Genomic DNA, 20,306 nt, shown 5'->3' on the forward strand with positions numbered 1-20,306 from the left:
CTCAATTCATACTAGCAATATTTGAAGTGTTCAATAGCCACATGTGGCTGGTAGCTACCATAACTAGACAGTAACTCAAGACAGAGAAGGTAATTACATAAAGAAAACTTAAATATCCTCTAGTCCTCAAGGTTTTTTTCAATCATTTAAAATATTTTCTTTTATTAAATACGTAAGACAAATGAGGAGAGAAAATAGTAAAACGAATCTACATATTCAAAGGTTTCAAGATTTAGAGATATTTCTTTTTTTTTTTAATTGTCTTTGCTGAAGCAAATTCCAGGCATCATTTTATTTTACTTCTTCATTTCTCAAAAACAAAAACAATATTTTCTTAAATAAACACAACAAATTAACACACATATGAAAGTTAACAGTAATTCCTGATACCATTTAATACTCAGTCCATAGCAATGCTCTGATGTTTTACCAGTTTGACTCAAAATAAACCTCTTCTCCAATAATTTGTTCAAATCAGGGTCAAAACAAGGCCCAAACATTGCTCTTAGTTATAATGTGTATGTCATTTTACATCTGATCAGACTCCTCTTATTTCATAGCACTGCTTGTCACAGAAGCAGGGTCCCTCTCGGGTGGGAGTGATCTGCATTCTGTATTCATCTGTTCCTGATGTTTTCTGCTTCCTGATGTCATTATAAAACCTGTTCCTCTGTCCCTCATTTCTTATAAAATGGAAGTCAGTTCCAGAGGCCTGATTAGATTCGCTTTCCTTTTCTTTAAGCAAAAATACTAGGTAGGTGGTGCTGTGTGCTTCATTTTGCACACAGTAAGGCACACAATGTGTAGTTTTCCTATTTCAGCTGCTGCTGACACTGACCTCTGGGCACAGGCTGTGAAAGCCTGATTACTTCATGGTATGGTTTCCTGTCATTCTTCTGTTAACCGTTTTAACCATTGATGATTTTGGCTGAATCGTTAGAAGTTCCAACACTAATTTTTCTAAATCTGTTATTCCTTCCATATTTATTAGCTAGAATTGTTCTGCTAAGGAGCATCATTAACTAAGTCTACTTGGTTACCTGGACATCATGTAATACATTTTATATAGGAAATAAGGGACAAATGCTTTTTTTTTTTCATTTAAACTAGGGATATTCAGATTATGGTAGTGAAACACTGTTTCCCTCAGTGTCCAATGAAATTTCTTCTTTGTTTTTAAGTGTTGTGTGAGCTTATATATTTAATGTGTTTTAGTAAATTGCATTTATCACTTTTTATGTACAATTATCCCTACTTTGTCTTACATGTAGAGCCTCTTCATGTTGACCTATCTTTTTTTCATAAACCTTTATAGCAAAGTATTACATCATACAATAAACTGTTCACATTTTAGAGTACAACTTTATAAATTTTTTAATAAGCAGGCATACCTATGAAGCCATCATGCAGATTAATTTTACTATTTTAGGGCAATTTTTTTCTCAAAACTTTTTATAATTAAATGGATCTAACATATTCAGTACAAACTTTGGTTTTCTTTCATTCTAAAAGGTATAGTTATGCTCCACGATATTTGTCTACCCATTTTCCTTTCCTCACTTTTAAGTTATATCATGTGATTGACTTTGATTTTAAACAGTTGAGAACCTCTGGTGGAGATGGCCCAGAGAGGTTGTGATTCATCCCCTCTGTTCCGAATGTATGACAGTGATAGATGAAATATAAAAGAGGAAACCGCAAACATAGTCTGGCTTCAAATACAATATAAGTATCTTGTTACATCAGAAACAGGACAGAAAACAAAACCAATTAACTGAAAATACAGGTCAATTGAGCTACAAGTCCAGAAGTAGGAAATGGTGAACAGAAGTAGGGCCCAGCAGAGTAAAAGGCATGTTTGCAGTGAACAGTCACTACTGTTACTACTGCTAACCCCTTTTGGGGTAAGAAGCTGAGAGTTGAATAAGATATTATATTTATGAATAGCCCTTTCAAAATAGATGGGGGATATGTTAGTTAGTTGTTTGGAATATATTTAAACCATATGGTCTTCCTGATCCACACTATCCCTTAATAAGTGGTTTTGAAACTGTAAACAAGGTCAAATGTATGTTTTGTTTCTCATAGTTTTGCAATTGCTCCTCTGTTTTCAGATGTTTTAATCAGAGGTTCAAGTGAAAATAACATTATTTGAGTACTGATTTTTTTTTTGGTTTAATTATTTTATTCTGTTTCTCTTCTGTTGAATTGAAGAAAGCTATGTATTTATAAGCAAAACCAAAATTACAGGAAATGATTACAAGACATGCACATTTAGATACCTTCACTTAATTATTTGCATTTGACTTAAATAGTACATTTATTTGCACAGATATCAAGAGGTAGCTTCACCAATGTGGTTCTTTTAATAAAATGTAAACAAATGAGCTCTGATCTCAATAATTATTTATTTGTATCAAGTGATATGTGTTATGCATACTGAGGCACAAATGGCTAAAATGGACTTCTAAAAAATTTTTATTAGAAAGTATGAAGTATGCTCTATAAATAGATGTATAAGTATAAACAGCATTTTACTATGCTTTATATTTAATGGGAGTGAAAATACAGCATTGATAAAATTAGAAGCATGCTCTAATACATCACCTCTTTGATGTCTAAGTGAAAAAATAGATTAGGCTCAATTACCTGGAATAAATTTGGAAAGTATTTTCCAAAGTTAAATATTAAATATAATTTAATAAATGTTTAATATAGGCAAAAGTATTCTGATTGGACTTATCTAAATAATTTCTACTCGGACATTTATTTTGCCTCACTTAAATAGATATACTCTATAGGAAATAATTCTAGGTGTCTAGAAATTAGAAAATAGATTAGATTAAATGAACTGTAACAGCTCATTATTGCACACATACAATATATCAAGCAATTTTCAAAATATTTTAAATATGTTGTTAGAGGGGAATTCTTCCTGTTTGTGTTGTTTTCTTCTGTGTGAAAGGATATTTACTAATGTTGATACTGCTAGATTCTCTCTCCTCCCCTCCCAGGAAAGGAGTCACTTTATCTGATTATTGAGTTTAAGTCAGGAACCCAGGGCCAGGTGCCACCGCCTCCCTGGTGGCGCACTGTCCACTCTACTCCTCCAGGGCGGCCTCTGCCCTGCTACAGCCGGCTGCTTAGCATGGTGCTGTTACAACTAGGAGCTAAGCCTACCAAATTCTTGAGCTTTATATTAGGAAATCATTTGCTGGAGACCTAGTATATTTTTCAGACTATCTTTTTCTGAGATAAAGGTAATATTTGGGGCTTACCTGCTTTTACTCTTCCTTTAATGCAGCTCCAGTTAGAACAAAGGTACTATTTGTTGATACTACCCCAATCTCTGATATATTATCATTTTATTGTATAAGCAATAGCATATCGCTTTTCGACATTCTTATGTTTTCATTTTCAAGAACTAGAGTGTCTTTTAATTCCACAGATTTACTTTGAATTCCAAAATAGGTAGTGATAGAGGGTGTGGAGAGATATGGACAGATTTGGAAGATATATATTGGAAGTGGCAGGATTTGGTAGTTGATAACATGTCGAAGTTCAGGAAAAGGAGCCTGGACTGTCTCCCATGTGTCCGCTTAAGCAACTACATGGTCAGTAGTGCCAATTATTAAATACGGCTCCAGAGAATAGTGTTTCTCACCCCTTGGCTCCCTGGTTAGGAGAGGAAAATGGTAAGTTTATGTCTCATATGCATACTACATAGTCAAGCTGTGGCACTATCCATGGGACTACTTTTACAAATTTCCACACAGATTAATTAAGCTCAAAACTTCATGAAATTTCTAAAAGAAGCCTTAGAAGAATTATTTTGCCTCAAGAGTTTCTACCACTGAAGTTAGCTGGTACTGTCTGAACTTTAATTTTCATTTTTTTCAAGGCTAAAATAACCTTTGACAAGGTCTGTATGTCATCATATCAGTGGTATTGTAGAAAGAATATTGAACTTGGGTATTCAGTAATTCTGTTTTTATTCCATCTCTTTTACTGACAAAGACATTGCTTATCTTTCCCATAGTAGAGCAACTGGACTGTAAAATCAGCTGTTAGAACTGTTTGTCAGGGCGTCCCTCCCAACACTCCCACACAACTACACCATTCCCAAACTGTCATAGAGCTGAAAACAAGTTTAAATCTTCCAATTTAAAGTGTTCTCTTAGACTCTAAAATTCTGTAGTACTTTAGTTTACTTTTAGTTTCACTAAAACTTAATAGTACTATATACCATTATAAGATTGTGTTTTCTATCAAGTTCTGAGAATACAGCTGTGGCTCAATGCAAAGTACTGACTCCAATATTTGTTGCCTTTAGATAAACTCAGGGTAGATTAAAAGTGTTCATTCTTTTAGTTTATGCAGCATTAAAGAAATATAAAACTTATATTACCAAAATAATTATATTTCCATTTCATAATTTCTTAAATTTACACTAACATCAATTTAAAGGAGATTAACTCTTTCTTCTTTCCTTATTCTTTCAGCTCTGCATGTCATATCAAGAATTCTTGCATTCAACTTTCTGAACTTTATCCTATTCTTTCTAAAATAATGACCTCAGAATTCCAAACAGGGAGCACATGTTGTTAGTCCCTAATTACGCTTTTTCTTTGCCCCTCCTGGAGAATAACTTTTTGGCTTTTGCCATTATATTTTTATTAATCTTATGACAAGGCACCTGCAGTTATATAACTGATGATATTTGTAAGATATTAGAATTTGATATATTCTAAAATATTGGTTAATATTGAGAATTCAGCCTAAAGGAAGTTTACAGTGAATTCCCTTGCAGGTCTTCACCTTTTTTATTCTCAGATAAAATACTATAATCTTTGTCTTCTTATTATTTGGAATACATAGTCACAATAGAAAATGTTACCTTTTTTCTTTAGATACAGTTCTGTAACTCCTGACATTTCAGGCTTGACTACATATTTGAATGGTTTGTATGTTTCCGTGGCAGATCAGTGGCTTATTACTGGAAGGATGCAGTTTTGATGGAAATCGACTTTCTGAAAATCAGCATGATTCTCCTACTGTGTCATCAGTCCCCCCTTGTTTTATGGGCTGGATTCCACAGGTAATACATTTTTAATAGGTACAGGTTTTAGTTTAACCAATTCATTCTTAGATTTTTATCTTTTCAATAAGATATTCTTGACCTATATATTTTTTGTTTACTTTATAATGTTACCTGAATTTGAACAAGTTTACAATCAAAATATTGTGTCCTTTATAATTTCTGCGATAAGACATTTTAAAATCTTCATTTTGTTATGGGAAGAATATTATAGTTTTTAATTTCTAAATGATTTATAGCCTGGTAAGAAAAAAACACTTCAATATGAACTACAATATGTTGTGTTCTTATTATTTTCAGCCATGTGCTAAATGTTTTATATATATATATATATATATATATATATATATATATATATATGTACGTACACAGATAGATAGATAGATAGATAGATAGGTAGATACTCATCAGAGAAGCCCTGCAAGTTAGATAATATTATTCTCACTTTCAAATAAGGAAATGTGTGCTCACCTAGGTATGATAACTTCTCCATACTTAAGCATGCAGAAACTGACAGCATCAAGATGTTAATGTAAATCTGCTTTGATCTGATACCGTGTCACTATGCTGCTGATAGGCAGATGAAGAAAGTAGTCTTGAAAAATGCTTACTCTTACTCGGTTAATTTTTTCCTTTTTTGAAACCTTTAATTATTGAAAGAACTTTTAAAAACTGTAACTTGGGGTTTATTCTATAGCTAATGAACAACAAAACTATTTTATGTATGACTTACTACAAGAAAATGAGTCTTCTCACTAGAAAAATCATGCATTGGATTTTCCAATTATTGTAATTCTCTTTATAAAATAAAAATCAAAAGCATAAGAATATTTATTTTGAAAAAACAACTAATAAAGCTATAGCAAGAATTAAAGTCATTGCCAAGAGCGCTGAAGGAGCGTCCTCTGGTCTAAAAGGGCATCTGTTTCTGTCAAACCCTCCATTTTTCCCCTTATCAGCTTCATTTTCTGTGGTAGTAGAGAGGCATATCAGAGAAGGGAGAAGTTGAAATAATTTTATTTCAATCTGGCTATTAATTCCTATAAGAAATTTATATCAAAAAGTTGGAAAAACATGGATTACAAACATTAGGTGTGTGAACCAAATTTAAAGTTATATATAAAAGTTAAGGTTGTAAATTGCTAAGGGTTATAACTGTAACGTAGAAAGTTGTGTATGATGACAGAGGTCAATTCAGATGAATCCAAATTGTGTGAAATGTTAATTCTCTGGCTAAAAAGTTAAAAGCCATATGATGACCTTGAGAGAAAAAAAAAAGAACATGTATATATTGGCACACTTACAGGAACCCAGCAATAAAAATAGAACATGGAGAATAAGTAGGTAGACGTAAATGCAGAAGAAAATGACCTGAGCAATACCCATGTAATTGACCATAAGTTGAATGCCATGTTGTCATGCACAGAGCCAGTCTTACTGGGTGCTATGAAAAGCAGCATGATATTGCAAGACTCAGAATTTATCCCTCTGTCTTTGGGTTAGTAGAAAGCCATTATGAATTTAGAACAAGAGTGTGGTAAGATTTGATTTGTATTTTCAGAAAATCAGTTTAGCAGTCGATGGTGGATGATTGACTCGGTGAAATACAATTACACTTCCCTTTTTATAGCAGTCATTTGAGTTTGGTAGAGTGGAGTTTGAGTTTGTTTTGCTAATGAAGAAACTGAAACTCATGTTAAGTGATTTTTATTATGGGTTCCTTAATGGTAGCACTAGTGTTTTAACAATAACACTTAGCATTTATATTTATTGCTTATGTACCAAGCACTGTGCAAAGCATTTAAAATGCAAAATGAGTAGAGCTTCCAAAAAATTTCGAAGTAGGAATTATCCTCTCCATTTTAAACTAGGAAAACTGAAGCTTAAAAAGATTATGTAACTTTCCCAAGATAACATTATTGGGTAGGCAACTAAGATTCAAATCCAAGTTCTCTCTTACATCTTGGTCCAAATACTGAGCCAATCTAACTGTATAACTGTATAAACCAGTTTGGAAAACTGCCATCCACAGGCCAGTCCAGTGGGCTGCCTGTGTTCATGCAGCTCATAGCCATGCGAGCTATGAGTACTTTTTACATTTTTAAATTGAAAAATTTAGAATATGTGATGATGTGAAAATTATATGAAATTCAGATTTCAGTGTTCACAAATGAAGTTTTCTTTGCAAGACAGCCATGCCCATTTATGTAGATACTGGGACAGCTTTTAGACTGCAGAGTTGAGTAATTATGTCAGAGACCTTATGAACCACAAATATGAAAATACTTACTATATGGCCCCTTATAAAACAATTTGCCAACTCTGTATAAACTATTAAAGTCTCCAACTTCTGCTTGAGTTAAGCACTATTTTGTTCAAGAAAGCATTTTTTTTTAGAGCAACTGTAAATGTTTTTAATAAGTTTCACAGATCTGAAGGTTGGGGAGGAACATAAACATTTTAATGCATTTTACTAGGAGGGAAGGAACCAGCATAAAAAAGAAAGAAGCATCAACATCAATGTATATAAGCCAGTAAAAAGAACTGCTTTTGCCATTTACTGTGGTAGCTACTGTATTGGAGAAGTCCAGGATCCTTTGATAAAGTTGGATCAAATAATTTCCACAATATTACCTGACCCCTAATAGTCCCGAGTAGCTTCACTTCAGCAGAAACATGCCCAGCAACCCAGTATTTGTACAACATTGCTTTGGGTAGATACCACCTCCATTTTTTAAAGAACATTTTAGGTTGCAGAAGATCAAAGCACTTCTTTGACATTGGTTTCATACCTGGTAATACTTAACAAAGGACATGAGCAGCAAAACTTTCACTGGGGAGAGGAGGGAGCTCTACCACTGCTTCTATTATAAACGCAATGTCTGCCAACCAACGAAGTTAGAATTAGGAATTCTCAAGGAGACTTACAAGTGAAATGCTGGTGAAAATGTTTTCCTACTAATTGCATTTACCATTACCTCTGTGCACTAAGATGATACGGCCTGTACTCACATTACTCACTTATACATTCATTCCACTGTGATGCAGATTCTTAACGTTGCTCCAGTTCCAGCTCAATACTGGTGGTTAAATTAATATGGATCCAAATTAAGATACCCTTAAGGGATTTTACCCCCAAAAGCATTCACTTTCTCCAAAGTATTTCCCAAAAAGTATTCTCTGTGCAAAATTGTTCTTTAGTAAACAAATTTAATAAACCCGGTATTCCCTGCCCTCGGAAATTCATGTTGTATTTTACAATATTAAAAACTCTGAGAAGTCCCGAAGATCACCTGATACCTTTTCATGCCTCTACTCCCCATCCTTCCTCTGGATCTAGTGTTCCATGTAGTAGTGTGGGAAACACTGCTTAGACAGTAGATCAGTCTTAGATGATGCCTTCCTTGCTCTGATATCCACAGGAACTCAGTTTGCCCTTGTTCTGTTTTTCCATTAAAGAATGCTACTTAGGGTCTATCAGCCCTGTGGCAACAGAGAAGACTTGAATCAGCCTGGACCCCACTGCCTAGACCTTCCAACAGGAACCACAATTGAGAATTCAACTTCAGAAACAATTTAATTCCCAAAGAAAATATGGCTATAAAATGATTCCACAAGCTACTCACAAAAAGTCTTTATATTACTTTTATATATATTAAAATATGATCATTTTATTAGAAAGTATATGCTGAAAGCTCTGCCTTGTATGCACTCTTGTTTAAAAATAATAAATATTTAATATCTTTTCTATGTGACAGTCCTTTTTTCCTTAAGGACTTATTATAAAAGCAATGTTGTTAGCATTGTATTTTTAAAAAATACAAGGGAAGTATTTCTCTGCCAAAATACATTTGAAAGAGTACTGGACATTCGTGACAGAACTAAGTCTTTCAAAATAGTCATTGTTGGTAAGTTGTTGTGTTTCCTGTTTTGAGATCATTTTTTTCAAGAGTTGCACTACTAAGTTATTCCACTTTTATGTGTATTAAAGCTCTGATTTCCTAACATTTCCTTTTCTAAAAAATAGCTGTTTATTGACTGGATTCATAAACATTCAGAAAGTATGTGTTAGAATAAGTTAGTTGGACTTTATACATAAACTGATGAGAAATGTATTTTGCTTTACCTTCATATGTATTTTTTTGTAGTGAAATTGAGTTGATAACTGGCCAGATAGTTAACATAATCAACCTCGTAATTTTGTTTGGTTTAGGATTTCTGGTGTTATTTTGTTATTTTCTTTGGTTTTCTGACTAAGTGACACCAAATATACCATTTGCCTTTGTAAAGTGCATTGTCTTCTTTAAATGTTAATATATTGCCTGCTATTTGTAGTATTTTTAAGTCACTTTGCCTGGGGCAGAGGCATGAGTATGAAATTGAAAACTTTAGCCTCATTATTATGAACTAAGCTAACTAGACAAGTTTCTCTTCTAATAAAGTAGGGTCTATGAACATATTAACTACTTTAGATTCATTATAATATGTAGATTTTTAAATTATTAAATTTTAATGTCAAATTAACTTGTTTACATGTCATATAACATTTGAAATCTTCCTAATATATCTCCTGTTTTGCATTAGTTGAGCATTTAGTGTATGTGTAGATGGTTAATAAAATTTTAGTTTCATCCAAATATTTCAGCTCAGAAGGGTCTTAGGATTTGCTGTTAAGAGAAAGATATTAAAGAGGAAATTGTGTCATAAGAATTTAATTCAGTTAAACAACATTCATGAAACTTCTGTCTGCACAAGGTATTGTGCTAGCAGTGAGAGTGCCACAGTACTTTGCTCTGCTACTTGAATCTTTTATTGGTGACCTAAGAGCAAGTCCACTAAACTTTTCTACAGAACATTACAGCATCCACCATTTAAGAGACTTTGAGAAGTGACAAGCAAAATTTTAAGAAGCAAACTTTAACAAGCAATTTTTGTGGTGCTTTGCTTTAAAACCACTGTAGGTTTGGTAGAAAGATTTGTACCCTCACTTTAAAACAAAAAGCCCACAATCAAAAGCAGGTTGGAAAGGATAGAAGTATATACAAAATCATTTTTAGTGAACATGCAAAAAATCAGTTTTGCATTACTGTTGAGTTTCTAATTTAAAGAGAAAATTGCTTGGCAGTAAAATGAAGAGATACAGAGAAAATCTTCTGAATAGAAAAGCATAACATTGTAAAACATTTCAATATTTTTCATTTTTGACCATAGAAGTTATGGGAAGCAAAGCAAATATCAGGTGGCAGAGGAAGATAATTTCAGACCTTTCCTTGGATTATAAATAAGCATTCATAGGTTCATATCATTTCTGTCCAACAAACATGTAACGTTCGTGTGCTCTTTGCTAAAGAGTTTAAAGGTAACACCTAATGAAAGTCTGCATTAGGTTATTAACTTTAGGTAATGGCTAAGGAGGTATGGAAATTACAGGAATTTCTGAATCCTAAAGCTTTGCCATTTAAGCAGAATTGGGGAAGAGAGAAGAGATTAGTCAATGACAAATAATGGTTGAAAATTCTCTTTACTCCAAATCCTGTATTTTTTCTGAGACCGAACTCATGATTCATTCTCTATTCGTCCTTGTCAGGCTAACTTATCTCAGTAGTATTTTGTTTATTTTGATTTTCTAAAATAATCATTTTCCAAAAATTACTTCTATATATTTGATATGTATATTGTTTCCTAAACTTTGTGCTTCAAAGATTATCATTTTTTCTATTTGGGTGAATGTTTTAATGCTTAGCCTTTATAAATTCTGGGCACACCATCAGCACATAAAATGGATGAATGACAGAGTCATCAATTGAAACAGAGAAAAATTAGGAAGATTCAGGGGGAAAAAAGTCATCTTTTTATTTGGACAGTGATTCTTCATAAAGAATGAATTCTTTTATATGTAAATCAGGTTAAGATTTGGAATGAATGTGTGTGTGAGAGAGATGGAGATAGGAAAAAAATAGCTGAAATTTCTTATAATGACCACTTAGACTTAAAAATAGAATGTTTGATTTAATTTTTCCAGGTGGAGAGAAAAAAATTACTTTTATCCTAGACAAATAAATAGTCCAATGCCTGAAAATAATTTATTTCCACAAATGCTATTGTCTTTTTTGAAAAGCAGCAGAATAACAGTCTTTAGGTGGTGTTACTCATATGCCAAAACCTTTTCTCAATTGCACTCTCTACGGCACCTTTGCCACTTCCTAACTAGGTTACCATGGCGAATTCTCTGTGGTTTCTGATTTATCACCTGTAAGATTCCAGAATTAGTCTAACTTTTCTCTTAAGTTTCATCCCAACTCTTAAGAAATAATCCATTCACTGAATACAATTATGTAAATTCAGTAAAAACATTAATCCTAAATTTGAATTAGAAATACTATTATGAATTCATGGTGTTTTTTCTTGTAAAAAAAATATGTATTTCTAATCACCAGTCACTGAAAAGTCCTAGAAGTAGAATGATAGATTATTCCCAGCACCCAGTTTACTATCTCTAATACCAGTTACCATTCAAGAAACCAAGGATCCTCCAAGTAATGACTAATTTGATTTCTGAGACAGGAAGTGTGTAAGACAAGCTATGTTACATCCTGGCATGCTAGACAGCAGGAAAGCTATTAAGGACAACTAGTGAAATATCAAAAACAAAAGCAAACTCAAGAGCCTTCTTAAAAATTTCCTACTGCACAAAGGTTTAAAATTTGAACATCAGTAAGATGATAATTATATTGGATTGAAACACACCAAATTTGTTGAAGTCCACCAGTTTATAGTGATAATTTTAAAAGGAAGTGGGGGTAGTCATTGATTGCATTTACAGTATATTAGGGAACAAATTCATTGAAAGCACATAAATAAAGGGAAATTAGCATTTATCCAGCCTTTCCTATATGAACTGTACCTCATGGTAATCAAAAGATTGATAAGTAGAAGTTTCTCTTTATAGATCTATTTCTGCCTGGGAATGAAAGAGGAATGATAGAATTAGGTTATCATTTTATAACCTTGAATGTAATAATGCTCATCAATGACCTTAAAAGAGAGTTGTCCCAACATCAGATCATATGTCTCTTGATAGAAGAATGCATCTATTTTGCCAAAAATCACATCTCAGTCTGAGTTCACCTCCTGATCCAGTTTACAAGAATACAGCAAACAGAAACAGCATGAAACCATGCACATGTAACCCTGGGGAACTCTTTGATATAGTTTCTTCAGAAAACAAATTGTGAGGAAAAAGGAGGAAAGACCAATACGTTTAGGAAACCTAAGACACAGCAACAGACTGCGAAGTATGGGCTTTATTTGAACCATGGTTCTAACAAAAAAGTCTTTAAAAAAAAAAAAAGAATAATGAGATAATGGACGTAAGATGATATTGAAGAATTATTAATACTGTCATGTGTGGTAATAGGTTCAAAATACTCCAGTGTTTGGCAGTAGGCGAAGGTCGTAAATGAAACCACCGGCCGTGAGCTGATGATTGTTGCAGCTGGATGGTGTGGAGTTACTTGATGCGGATTTATTATGCTGGCCTTTATTATTTCATAATAAAATCAAATGTAATTTGGGAGGGTTTCACTTTTATCTTTGGTTATCTAATGATCTGCCTCAAAACTGTACATTGCTCTATTTTAAAACCAAATTAATTCTTTTCAAACAGGGTGTTAATGGCCCCTATTCTCCTGATGAGTGCATGTCTTTGCCTATTTACGCAAGTGCTGAGAGGGATCGTGTGGTGACCAACATCGATGTTCCATGTGGGAGCAACCAAGACCAGTGGATTCAGTGTGGAGCAGCTCTGTTTCTAAAAAATCAGTAGAATCTAATGATAATAAAAGCTGTCTTGGCAAAACAAACATTCTTTAAGCTGCAAATAAAATATCTGGTCAGTCTATATTTGAATGTTCAAAATATTAGCATCTAGTTACCTACCCTGTGTTCCTGATCTCACTGTTTTTATGTTAGTTGGTAGTGGTGGCACAGTGCACCTTTTAAGTAACAAGTTAATGGAGGTAACATTAAAGTGGAGTATTCCCCTTATAACATTAAATATTTCTGTGATGCAGTTCAGTTTTCCAGTGTTTTAGGTAAGAGGGTTAAAACAGTTTATTTAAGGAATTAGTATAAATATTTGGCTATCATTTTTGTATCCATTAATAAAATATAGTATGGATTTTTTCAGTTTTCCATGATTTCCATCTCAAAGAAATCCACAGAAACCAGGATAAAAATTTTACAAATTATGAAGAGTAATAATTTCGTATGTATATGACTTTTTAGCATATATCTCTATAAAACAGTAAAATTCTGCAATGACTAGAAACAAATATATATCATATTCTTTTTTTTTGTACACTTTTTTTCCTTCTTTACTTACATTAGATACATCGGTACATCAGCAGTCACATTCTGTCACCACAATTGTTATGTTGGGAAAGGAGGAGGAAAGGGGGGAAAAAGCAAATGCTTTCTTAGAAACAAAAAAACTCCAAAAAAACAAAAACTCTCCCCCCAACCCTGACAAAAAAAAAAGTGATGAGAAGAAGAAAAAGAAAAGCTGGAAATAAAAACTAAGTGTCTCCAAGCCAAACAGAGCTCAAAGGAAGGCCCAGAGCTGATGAGCGCAAAGGCAGGCAGCAGACGGGCCCAGAAGCTCAGGCCGATCCTGTTCCTCCCGGGGGCGGAGAGGAGAAGAGGCCTGGAGAAATGGCTTCCCAGCCCCAAGGCAATGCAACATTTCCACTCCTGTTCTCAGAGAAAGCTGCACAGAGCAAGAACTTCATTTCTAAGAGACTTAAGAAGGCCATCCTAGTTCTTCCACTTGTAAGGATGCACTGGGTGCTTTGGGGGTTAGTGGGTGCTAGGAAAGGAAGGGGGAAATGTATGTGTGTCTCAGGGCCATGGGGAGTCAGGCTGCCCCTGGAGAAGGAAGAGAATTGAGATCTAAGTGGAAGAACCTCAGCTGGGTCCTTCAGACTCTCAGGGTCATGGATTTCTCTGGGGCTCTGGGACAGAAGGTGGTCTGCAAGCCTAAAGGGTGGAAAGGTTCCATCTTAAGTCACTGTGACCTTTCTGATCTCACTTCCCTCTGTTTTCTCAAAACTCTGGGCTAGAACAAGTGTAGAATTCTCTCTTGCCCTGATGGCTTCCCAGTGACATCCTAAAACACCTGATGAGGAATGTGAAAAAAGGGTAGAGATTTAGAAAGGACCAAGGTACTCTGGTGATGGGAGACAGCTGTGAGGGACCTTCAGTGCCAGTTGTCAGGTCAGGATATGAAGGGGCCTCGGGTAGGCCTCTGTGGTACTAGCCCCTCGTGGTACGTGGATTAAACCACTGGTTGCATGGGGGTGGGGGGGTATGGGGATAAGGACGGAGGCACTAAACTGAAGATATTAACAAAGAGAAAAGAAATAGTCCCTGATGGCACGGAGGAGACAGAACAGACTGTACAGTAGGAACAAAGATCATACCTATTTACAGGGAAGTAGAAAAGACATGGTAAAGGGCAGATCAAATTGAATGTGAACACTAGGAATGGATAAAAAACACCTCCCTCTTGCCTGACCCTTTCACTCCCGTGCTATGGCCTGTGCTGTCCGAGCCTGCTCTCCAGGCCCGTGCTAGCCGAGCCTGCTCTCCAGGTGCTCAGTTGATTCCCCAGGAAAGGCAAACCTATACTGGAGAGCTAGGTTGGCAAGAATACAGCTTAAGGATTAGACCTGGAGGAAGCAAGCAGGGGAGACTGGTTTGGGTAGCTGCTACTGACTGCTCTCAGATTCCATTTAATTAAGAAGGTGAGGGAGCAGATAAACCAATCAAACCCATATAAAACAAGTATCCCAACTGAGCTACCATCAAAGTGCAAACTGCAGGGGATATAGTGGCTGGGCTGAAGCCATCTAAAGGCCAGAGAGAAAAGAAAATGCGTATGTATAAATCAGAGGATGGGTATCAGAAACTAGTCCCTCCTCTAATTAGATCACAGCAGAGCCAGAGATGCAGGCAACCACTGGAGGTTCTTCGGAGGACTCAGGGTCCAGAGTCCCCCCCAGTGTGGGGGAGAAGCTACCTAAGAGGCTGGGTAAGGTGGAAACAGGCCTTGGTACAATTCCAGAGCCACAGATGACACTGCACCTCCCCCTCCCCCTCTGCCCAGTAAGCCAACAATGTGACTCCCGCCTGGTACCCGAGAGCTTGCCTTCCCATTCTCACCTCTACTTAGAAACATCCCCCAAGGACAACTCATGGATACTGCAGTGTCTTCAAATACGAGCAACTCCAACCAAATAAAAACAAACAGATGTGTCCTTACTATGTCCAGCGCTGAGCCTTACTCTCCCCCAGGGCCCTTAATGTGACTGTACTGAAAACCTCCATCCTCAGTTCCTGGGTTCATCACCTCCATCCTGGAAAGAGGAGGAAAAGGGGATCAAGAACAGATATTGACCAAAAGCAGAAGGGAACGGGGCAGGAGACAAAAAGTGTTTTCTGAAAAAATGGGGAGGAGGAGGAGGAAAGATAAGTAGGTCACTGTCTTGTACCTATAATACAAAGTGAAGAAAGTTTGTTTTGGAAGGTAAATCCTGGGGGATCTGACCCCCAAGCCCCAGCGTAGGGGCAGGAGGCCAATGGCAACAGCTGCCAGGTGTTGGCTGCTGAAGCGTTAAGAAGTGCCATGACGGAGCCGTCAGGAGGCCGCCCCTGGGAGCTGGGGCTCAGTGTGCTGTTCCCACAGGGGCTGTGCGCTGAGGGTAGGGCTGGAGGCCACTTCTTAGCTTTCTTGCAAGCTCCATGCTTGCTTGCTGCTAGCACCCTCTCAGTTACTACAACACGGGCTCTTGTTCTGCTGGGACTGCTCATGGAGATCCACACTCTGGCTTCAGCCTGCTGCACCCCCAGATTCTGGGGTTCACTCTTTGGCAACTTCTTAGCTATTGCTAGGAAGAGATCGTTCACATTCATAGCTGCCTTGGCTGACATCTCCGTAAACAATAAGCTGTTGTCATCTGCATACGCCTGGGCCTCCTCATGCTCCACCATGCGCTTATCTGCCAGGTCAGCCTGTTCCCTGCCAGGGCGATGACAATGCTAGGACTGGCCTGTTGCTGCAGTTCCTTCACCCGTGTCTTTGCACAGGCAAAGGTTTCCTGATTAGTAATGTCATAAACCACAATTGCAGTGTGGGCAACTCGGTAGTACATGGGAGTCAAACTATGGTACTGCTCCTGCCCAGCTGCGTCCCAGATTTCAAACTTGACTGTTGTGTCATCCAGACAAACAGACTGGGTGAGGAAGGCCGCTCCAGTGGCGCTCTCCTGGTGCTCATGGAACTGCCCTTTGGCAAAGCGTGATACCAGGCCAGACTTCCCCACTGCAGATTCATCCAGCAGGACCAATTTGAACTGGCATATTTTGCTGGCCTGGGGCTGCCCTTTGGGCCTGGCTGTGCCTCTGCTGGTCATGACTAGATTATCAGAGTGGGAAAGGGTACAGGGGGTGGGGATGCCACAAAGCAGCAAAGGAGGAGAGGGTAGGGGAGGGGACTTTCAGGCTTCAACAGTCCTGGGGCTCCATTTCCCTCCTATATATTATATTCAAATTTTAGAATTTGAGCAATTTGAATTGTATTCAGAATTCCTAACTACTTTTAATTGTGTTATCATCAGTATCAATCTGGGTCCAAGCAGGAGACCAAACAAACAACAAACAACAACAAAAAAATCCTTACATGAAACATCCCTGTTTAAATCAAGATTTATTAAAGTATAAGATGTAAGAAAACTGTTTGGTACTTCTAAGGCTAAGGGAAGTGCCCAAGGAAGAACAAACTTAAAAGGGGAAACTTCAAAGCCTGTGTGGGTAAAATTGTAATATTTCCAGAATTTCTGGCCTGGCTTTAGTGCATCTACATATCAACAGGGGTTCCTCAGGGGTAGAAAAAGTTCATCTCCATATCAGTAGGTAATTACCCGGGCAATGGAGGGTTTTTCTGAACCTGAGAGGTTGGGGGGAGGTCTTGTCTGCTCCTGCTGGAGCAGGAGAGGGAAATGGCCTCAGACTGCAATATGTAAGCAATAAACAGGTTTTAAACTTTATTTCTCCTTTTGACTGATTTCAGTTTTAAAGGTATTTTGGCCCCAAGATTTCCTTTCCCTGGAGTTACAGCCTGGAGTGCAGACCTCATTGGAGAAGGTAGAGCTGCAGCCTTTTGAATGACTGAAGTTCACTGGTTTTCCTCGGCCACAGCTTGTCTGCAGTTCCATGCAAGCAGGAAACAACTCTCTGGGCAAAGGCAAGCCAACCATTGCCACGAGGTAGGCTGTGAGCAGCCTAAGGGAGTGGGAGTTCCAGGTCAGACAAAGGGCTTCAGTCACACAGCGGGTGTGTTGAGAGAGCTGCAAGAAGATGAATACTAGACTGGTTTGGGGCTGCAGCATCAACAAGTGCCACGTTCTGGGTGCATGGCTGGGGAAGAGCACTGCTTTCCTCCCATCCATTCCCCTGACCAGTGCTGTAGCTGCTGGAACCAGCAGCAAAAGCCCCTTCCTCCTGCAATGTCCCTCCCGTTTTCTCTACTGAGAAAGCTTAACATCATGCTCATCGTCATAAAGGGAAAGGCCTAAAGGAGTTCTGTTCCTTTGGGGAGAGGAAACCCTGTGGAAAAATACCTCTAAAAACCAAAATAAGTCAAAGGGAGAAATAAAGTTTAAAACCCGTTTATTGCTTACAAACTGCGATCCAGAGCTGTTTCTCTTTCCTGCTCTAGCAGAGGCAGACCAGCCCTCCCCCTCACCTCTCAGGTTCAGGTAAGCCCTCCATTGCCCAGGTAATTACCCATTGATATAGAGGTGAACTACTGCTCTCCACCCCTGAGGAATGCCTATTGATAGGCAGATGCACTAAAGCCAGGCGAGATATTTTGGAAATATTACAATTTTATGCACAAGTTCCATGTATTATTACAGAACAGATATCAAAGTGATATCTGGAAATGAGTGTGGAGCTGAGAGACAATACATTGCTAACTGACAAAGTATTTCTGGATGCTATATTTTAGATCCTGTGCTAAGAAGTAAAGATAGAAGGACCTATGAAATACATTCTTGTCTTCATAGTCCATTTTCCACTAGGGTATTTCTATGTCCTATAACCATACCTGGCACAAAACAGGTGTCTCACTAATATCTGTTGAATGAATGAATGGTCTAACTGCAGAGACAGATATGAAACTATCATACAGTGTGCTAAGTAATGTAGATAAAAAGAAGTCCTGTGGGACCACAGAGGTAAAAAATTCTTTCCTAGGGAAAGGGACAGAGTAGGACAGAGCTGAGCTTTAAAGAATTTAAATAACAAGCGAAGGCAGAGAAGCATATTTTAGATAATGGGGGCCTCATGAGTGGATAGGTAGAGGTGTTGAGACAGGAATCGTGGGTGTAGTCAGAGTAGGGTGAGGGCCTGGAGGTCAGAGCAGTGTAGCAACATGCAAGGAAACCCCCTACCAAAGTTCCATGCTAAACATTAAGCTCTGGAGTCCTTCTTCAGTAAGATTAGTTAATATTCCCCAGATAAAGGAAAGTAGCCCATGTTTTTATTATGCTAATCATTTGTAATGTGTAAGATTCACTTTAGCATGCTAAAAGGCCCAGGCCTAGGTGCTGTTTTTCCTCCTTCAGACCTGATGAGCTTATTTGCAACCTGAGCAATTAATAATGGCAAGCAAGCCCAGCCGTAAACAACATAGTAAAAGCAGGAAGGATTCCATGTTAAAAGTAAGATTGCAGGTGGCTCCTTCCTTTTATCCTGCTTCATGTGTTCCTGTAGAAGCTGCATAATCACTTGTGTGGTATGACTTCCCCCAAATAATACGTTATTAAGACTGAGGTTTTTGAGAGAGGATTTGGGTTGATTTCATACTGCCCCTTAGCGAGGTGTCTTCCTGTGCCCACAGCTCTCTGCTGTGCGCCTGTGCTGCTCTATCCCCCTGGCTGCACCCCTCAAACCTGGCCTGATGACTTATTTTGACTAATCAGAAGCAACAGAAGTGATGTCGTGAGTCTTCTGACGCTGAGCCTTTGGAGTTCTTGCAGCTTCCTGTCCCCCTCCTCCGGGTTGCTGGCTCCTTGTGAACGAGACTGGAGAATTACAGCAAGAGAAAGACCCAGTGGGGAGTCTTGGCTACTTGCGTGGAACTAATTAAATCCAGCCCCAGCTTAACTTCCAGCTAAGTGTGACCTCAGGAGGTAACTCAGGCCAGAGCACCCAACCAACAGAGTCCCAAGACCTAATAACCTTTGTTGTTTTAAGACACTAACTTTAAGGATGGTTCCCTGGGCAAACAGAAAACTGATCAAAGACTTAGCCTGGCTGTGCCTAGAGAGCAGAGCCTGAGGTCAAAGGCTGTTTTGCTTCCACTTTCCAGGGGTGCAGGATGAGGGGACAGGGAGTAAGGCAGTGAAGGAGGCGGGCAGTACCAGGGAGCATTACCGAGGAGGTGGCCACTTGTTACTCACCATAACTTACCGCTCCATTTGGACAGCCTCTTCTAGGAGGCATTTGAAATGCTGCTTCTCAGGACAGGCTGTCTGGGGAGGGGAGAAGAAGAAAGCTTTCATCTTCAGGCTCCCACCTCCCATTGATCTGTTAATTATAAATTAATTTATGACCTACAGGATGTAAGCTGTTCTACACTCCTGGTTTCACATTTCTGAGCACTGAGGAGTTTCTGGGGAGTCTCTCCAACAGAGATATCTCAATGGGACGCAAGTGGCCCACTGCAAATTGCTATCAAGTTGTGCCATTTGGAGTGAGTTGGAGCCTGTTCAGGGTTGGCCCCTTTAGCAGTATCTGGCACAATGGGGCAAGAGGCCCAAGCAGGACCAGGCAGATCTGAAGAAATCGGAGGTGGCTCACGTGCCTGACATAGGACTGGTAAGCGGCTGGTACATTAGTGCTGGCTGAATCTCTAATCAATATACTGTCCTTCCTAGTTAATACAAGCACGTGATGCAACTATACACACATACCCTACACGAAATTCTTAGATGATTACAATGATATGACTTGGCAGTCTGTAATCAGGTAATTTTTAAAGATTCTTTTCTCCTTCAAAACCGTACTATGAAGTTTCTTTCATTGTAAAACAATATATGCTCATTTTAACGATTCAAACCATTCAGACATTACCTCTTCCCTGATG

General features: G+C 37.9%; 1 protein-coding gene and 1 pseudogene across 2 annotated transcripts in view; one reads left to right on the forward strand and one right to left on the reverse strand.

Moving 5' to 3' along the window:
- The window catches only part of DYNC2H1 (dynein cytoplasmic 2 heavy chain 1), a 330,688-nt gene extending 317,732 nt beyond the window's left edge, over nucleotides 1–12,956 (forward strand). For both annotated transcript variants that reach the window (XM_057490362.1, XM_057490363.1), the window contains 2 exons: nucleotides 4,982–5,098; nucleotides 12,765–12,956. In XM_057490362.1, the coding sequence (XP_057346345.1) occupies nucleotides 4,982–5,098; nucleotides 12,765–12,923 (276 nt within the window). In that variant the 3' untranslated portion in view covers nucleotides 12,924–12,956. The remainder of the gene's footprint in view (nucleotides 1–4,981; nucleotides 5,099–12,764) is intronic.
- Nucleotides 12,957–15,818: 2,862 nt separating this feature from the next.
- Nucleotides 15,819–16,602, reverse strand: LOC118921100 (ras-related protein Rab-5B-like; annotated as a pseudogene).
- Nucleotides 16,603–20,306: the final 3,704 nt, after the last annotated feature.

This window comes from Manis pentadactyla, chromosome 13, assembly GCF_030020395.1.
Source record: "Manis pentadactyla isolate mManPen7 chromosome 13, mManPen7.hap1, whole genome shotgun sequence".
Taxonomy (NCBI): domain Eukaryota; kingdom Metazoa; phylum Chordata; class Mammalia; order Pholidota; family Manidae; genus Manis; species Manis pentadactyla.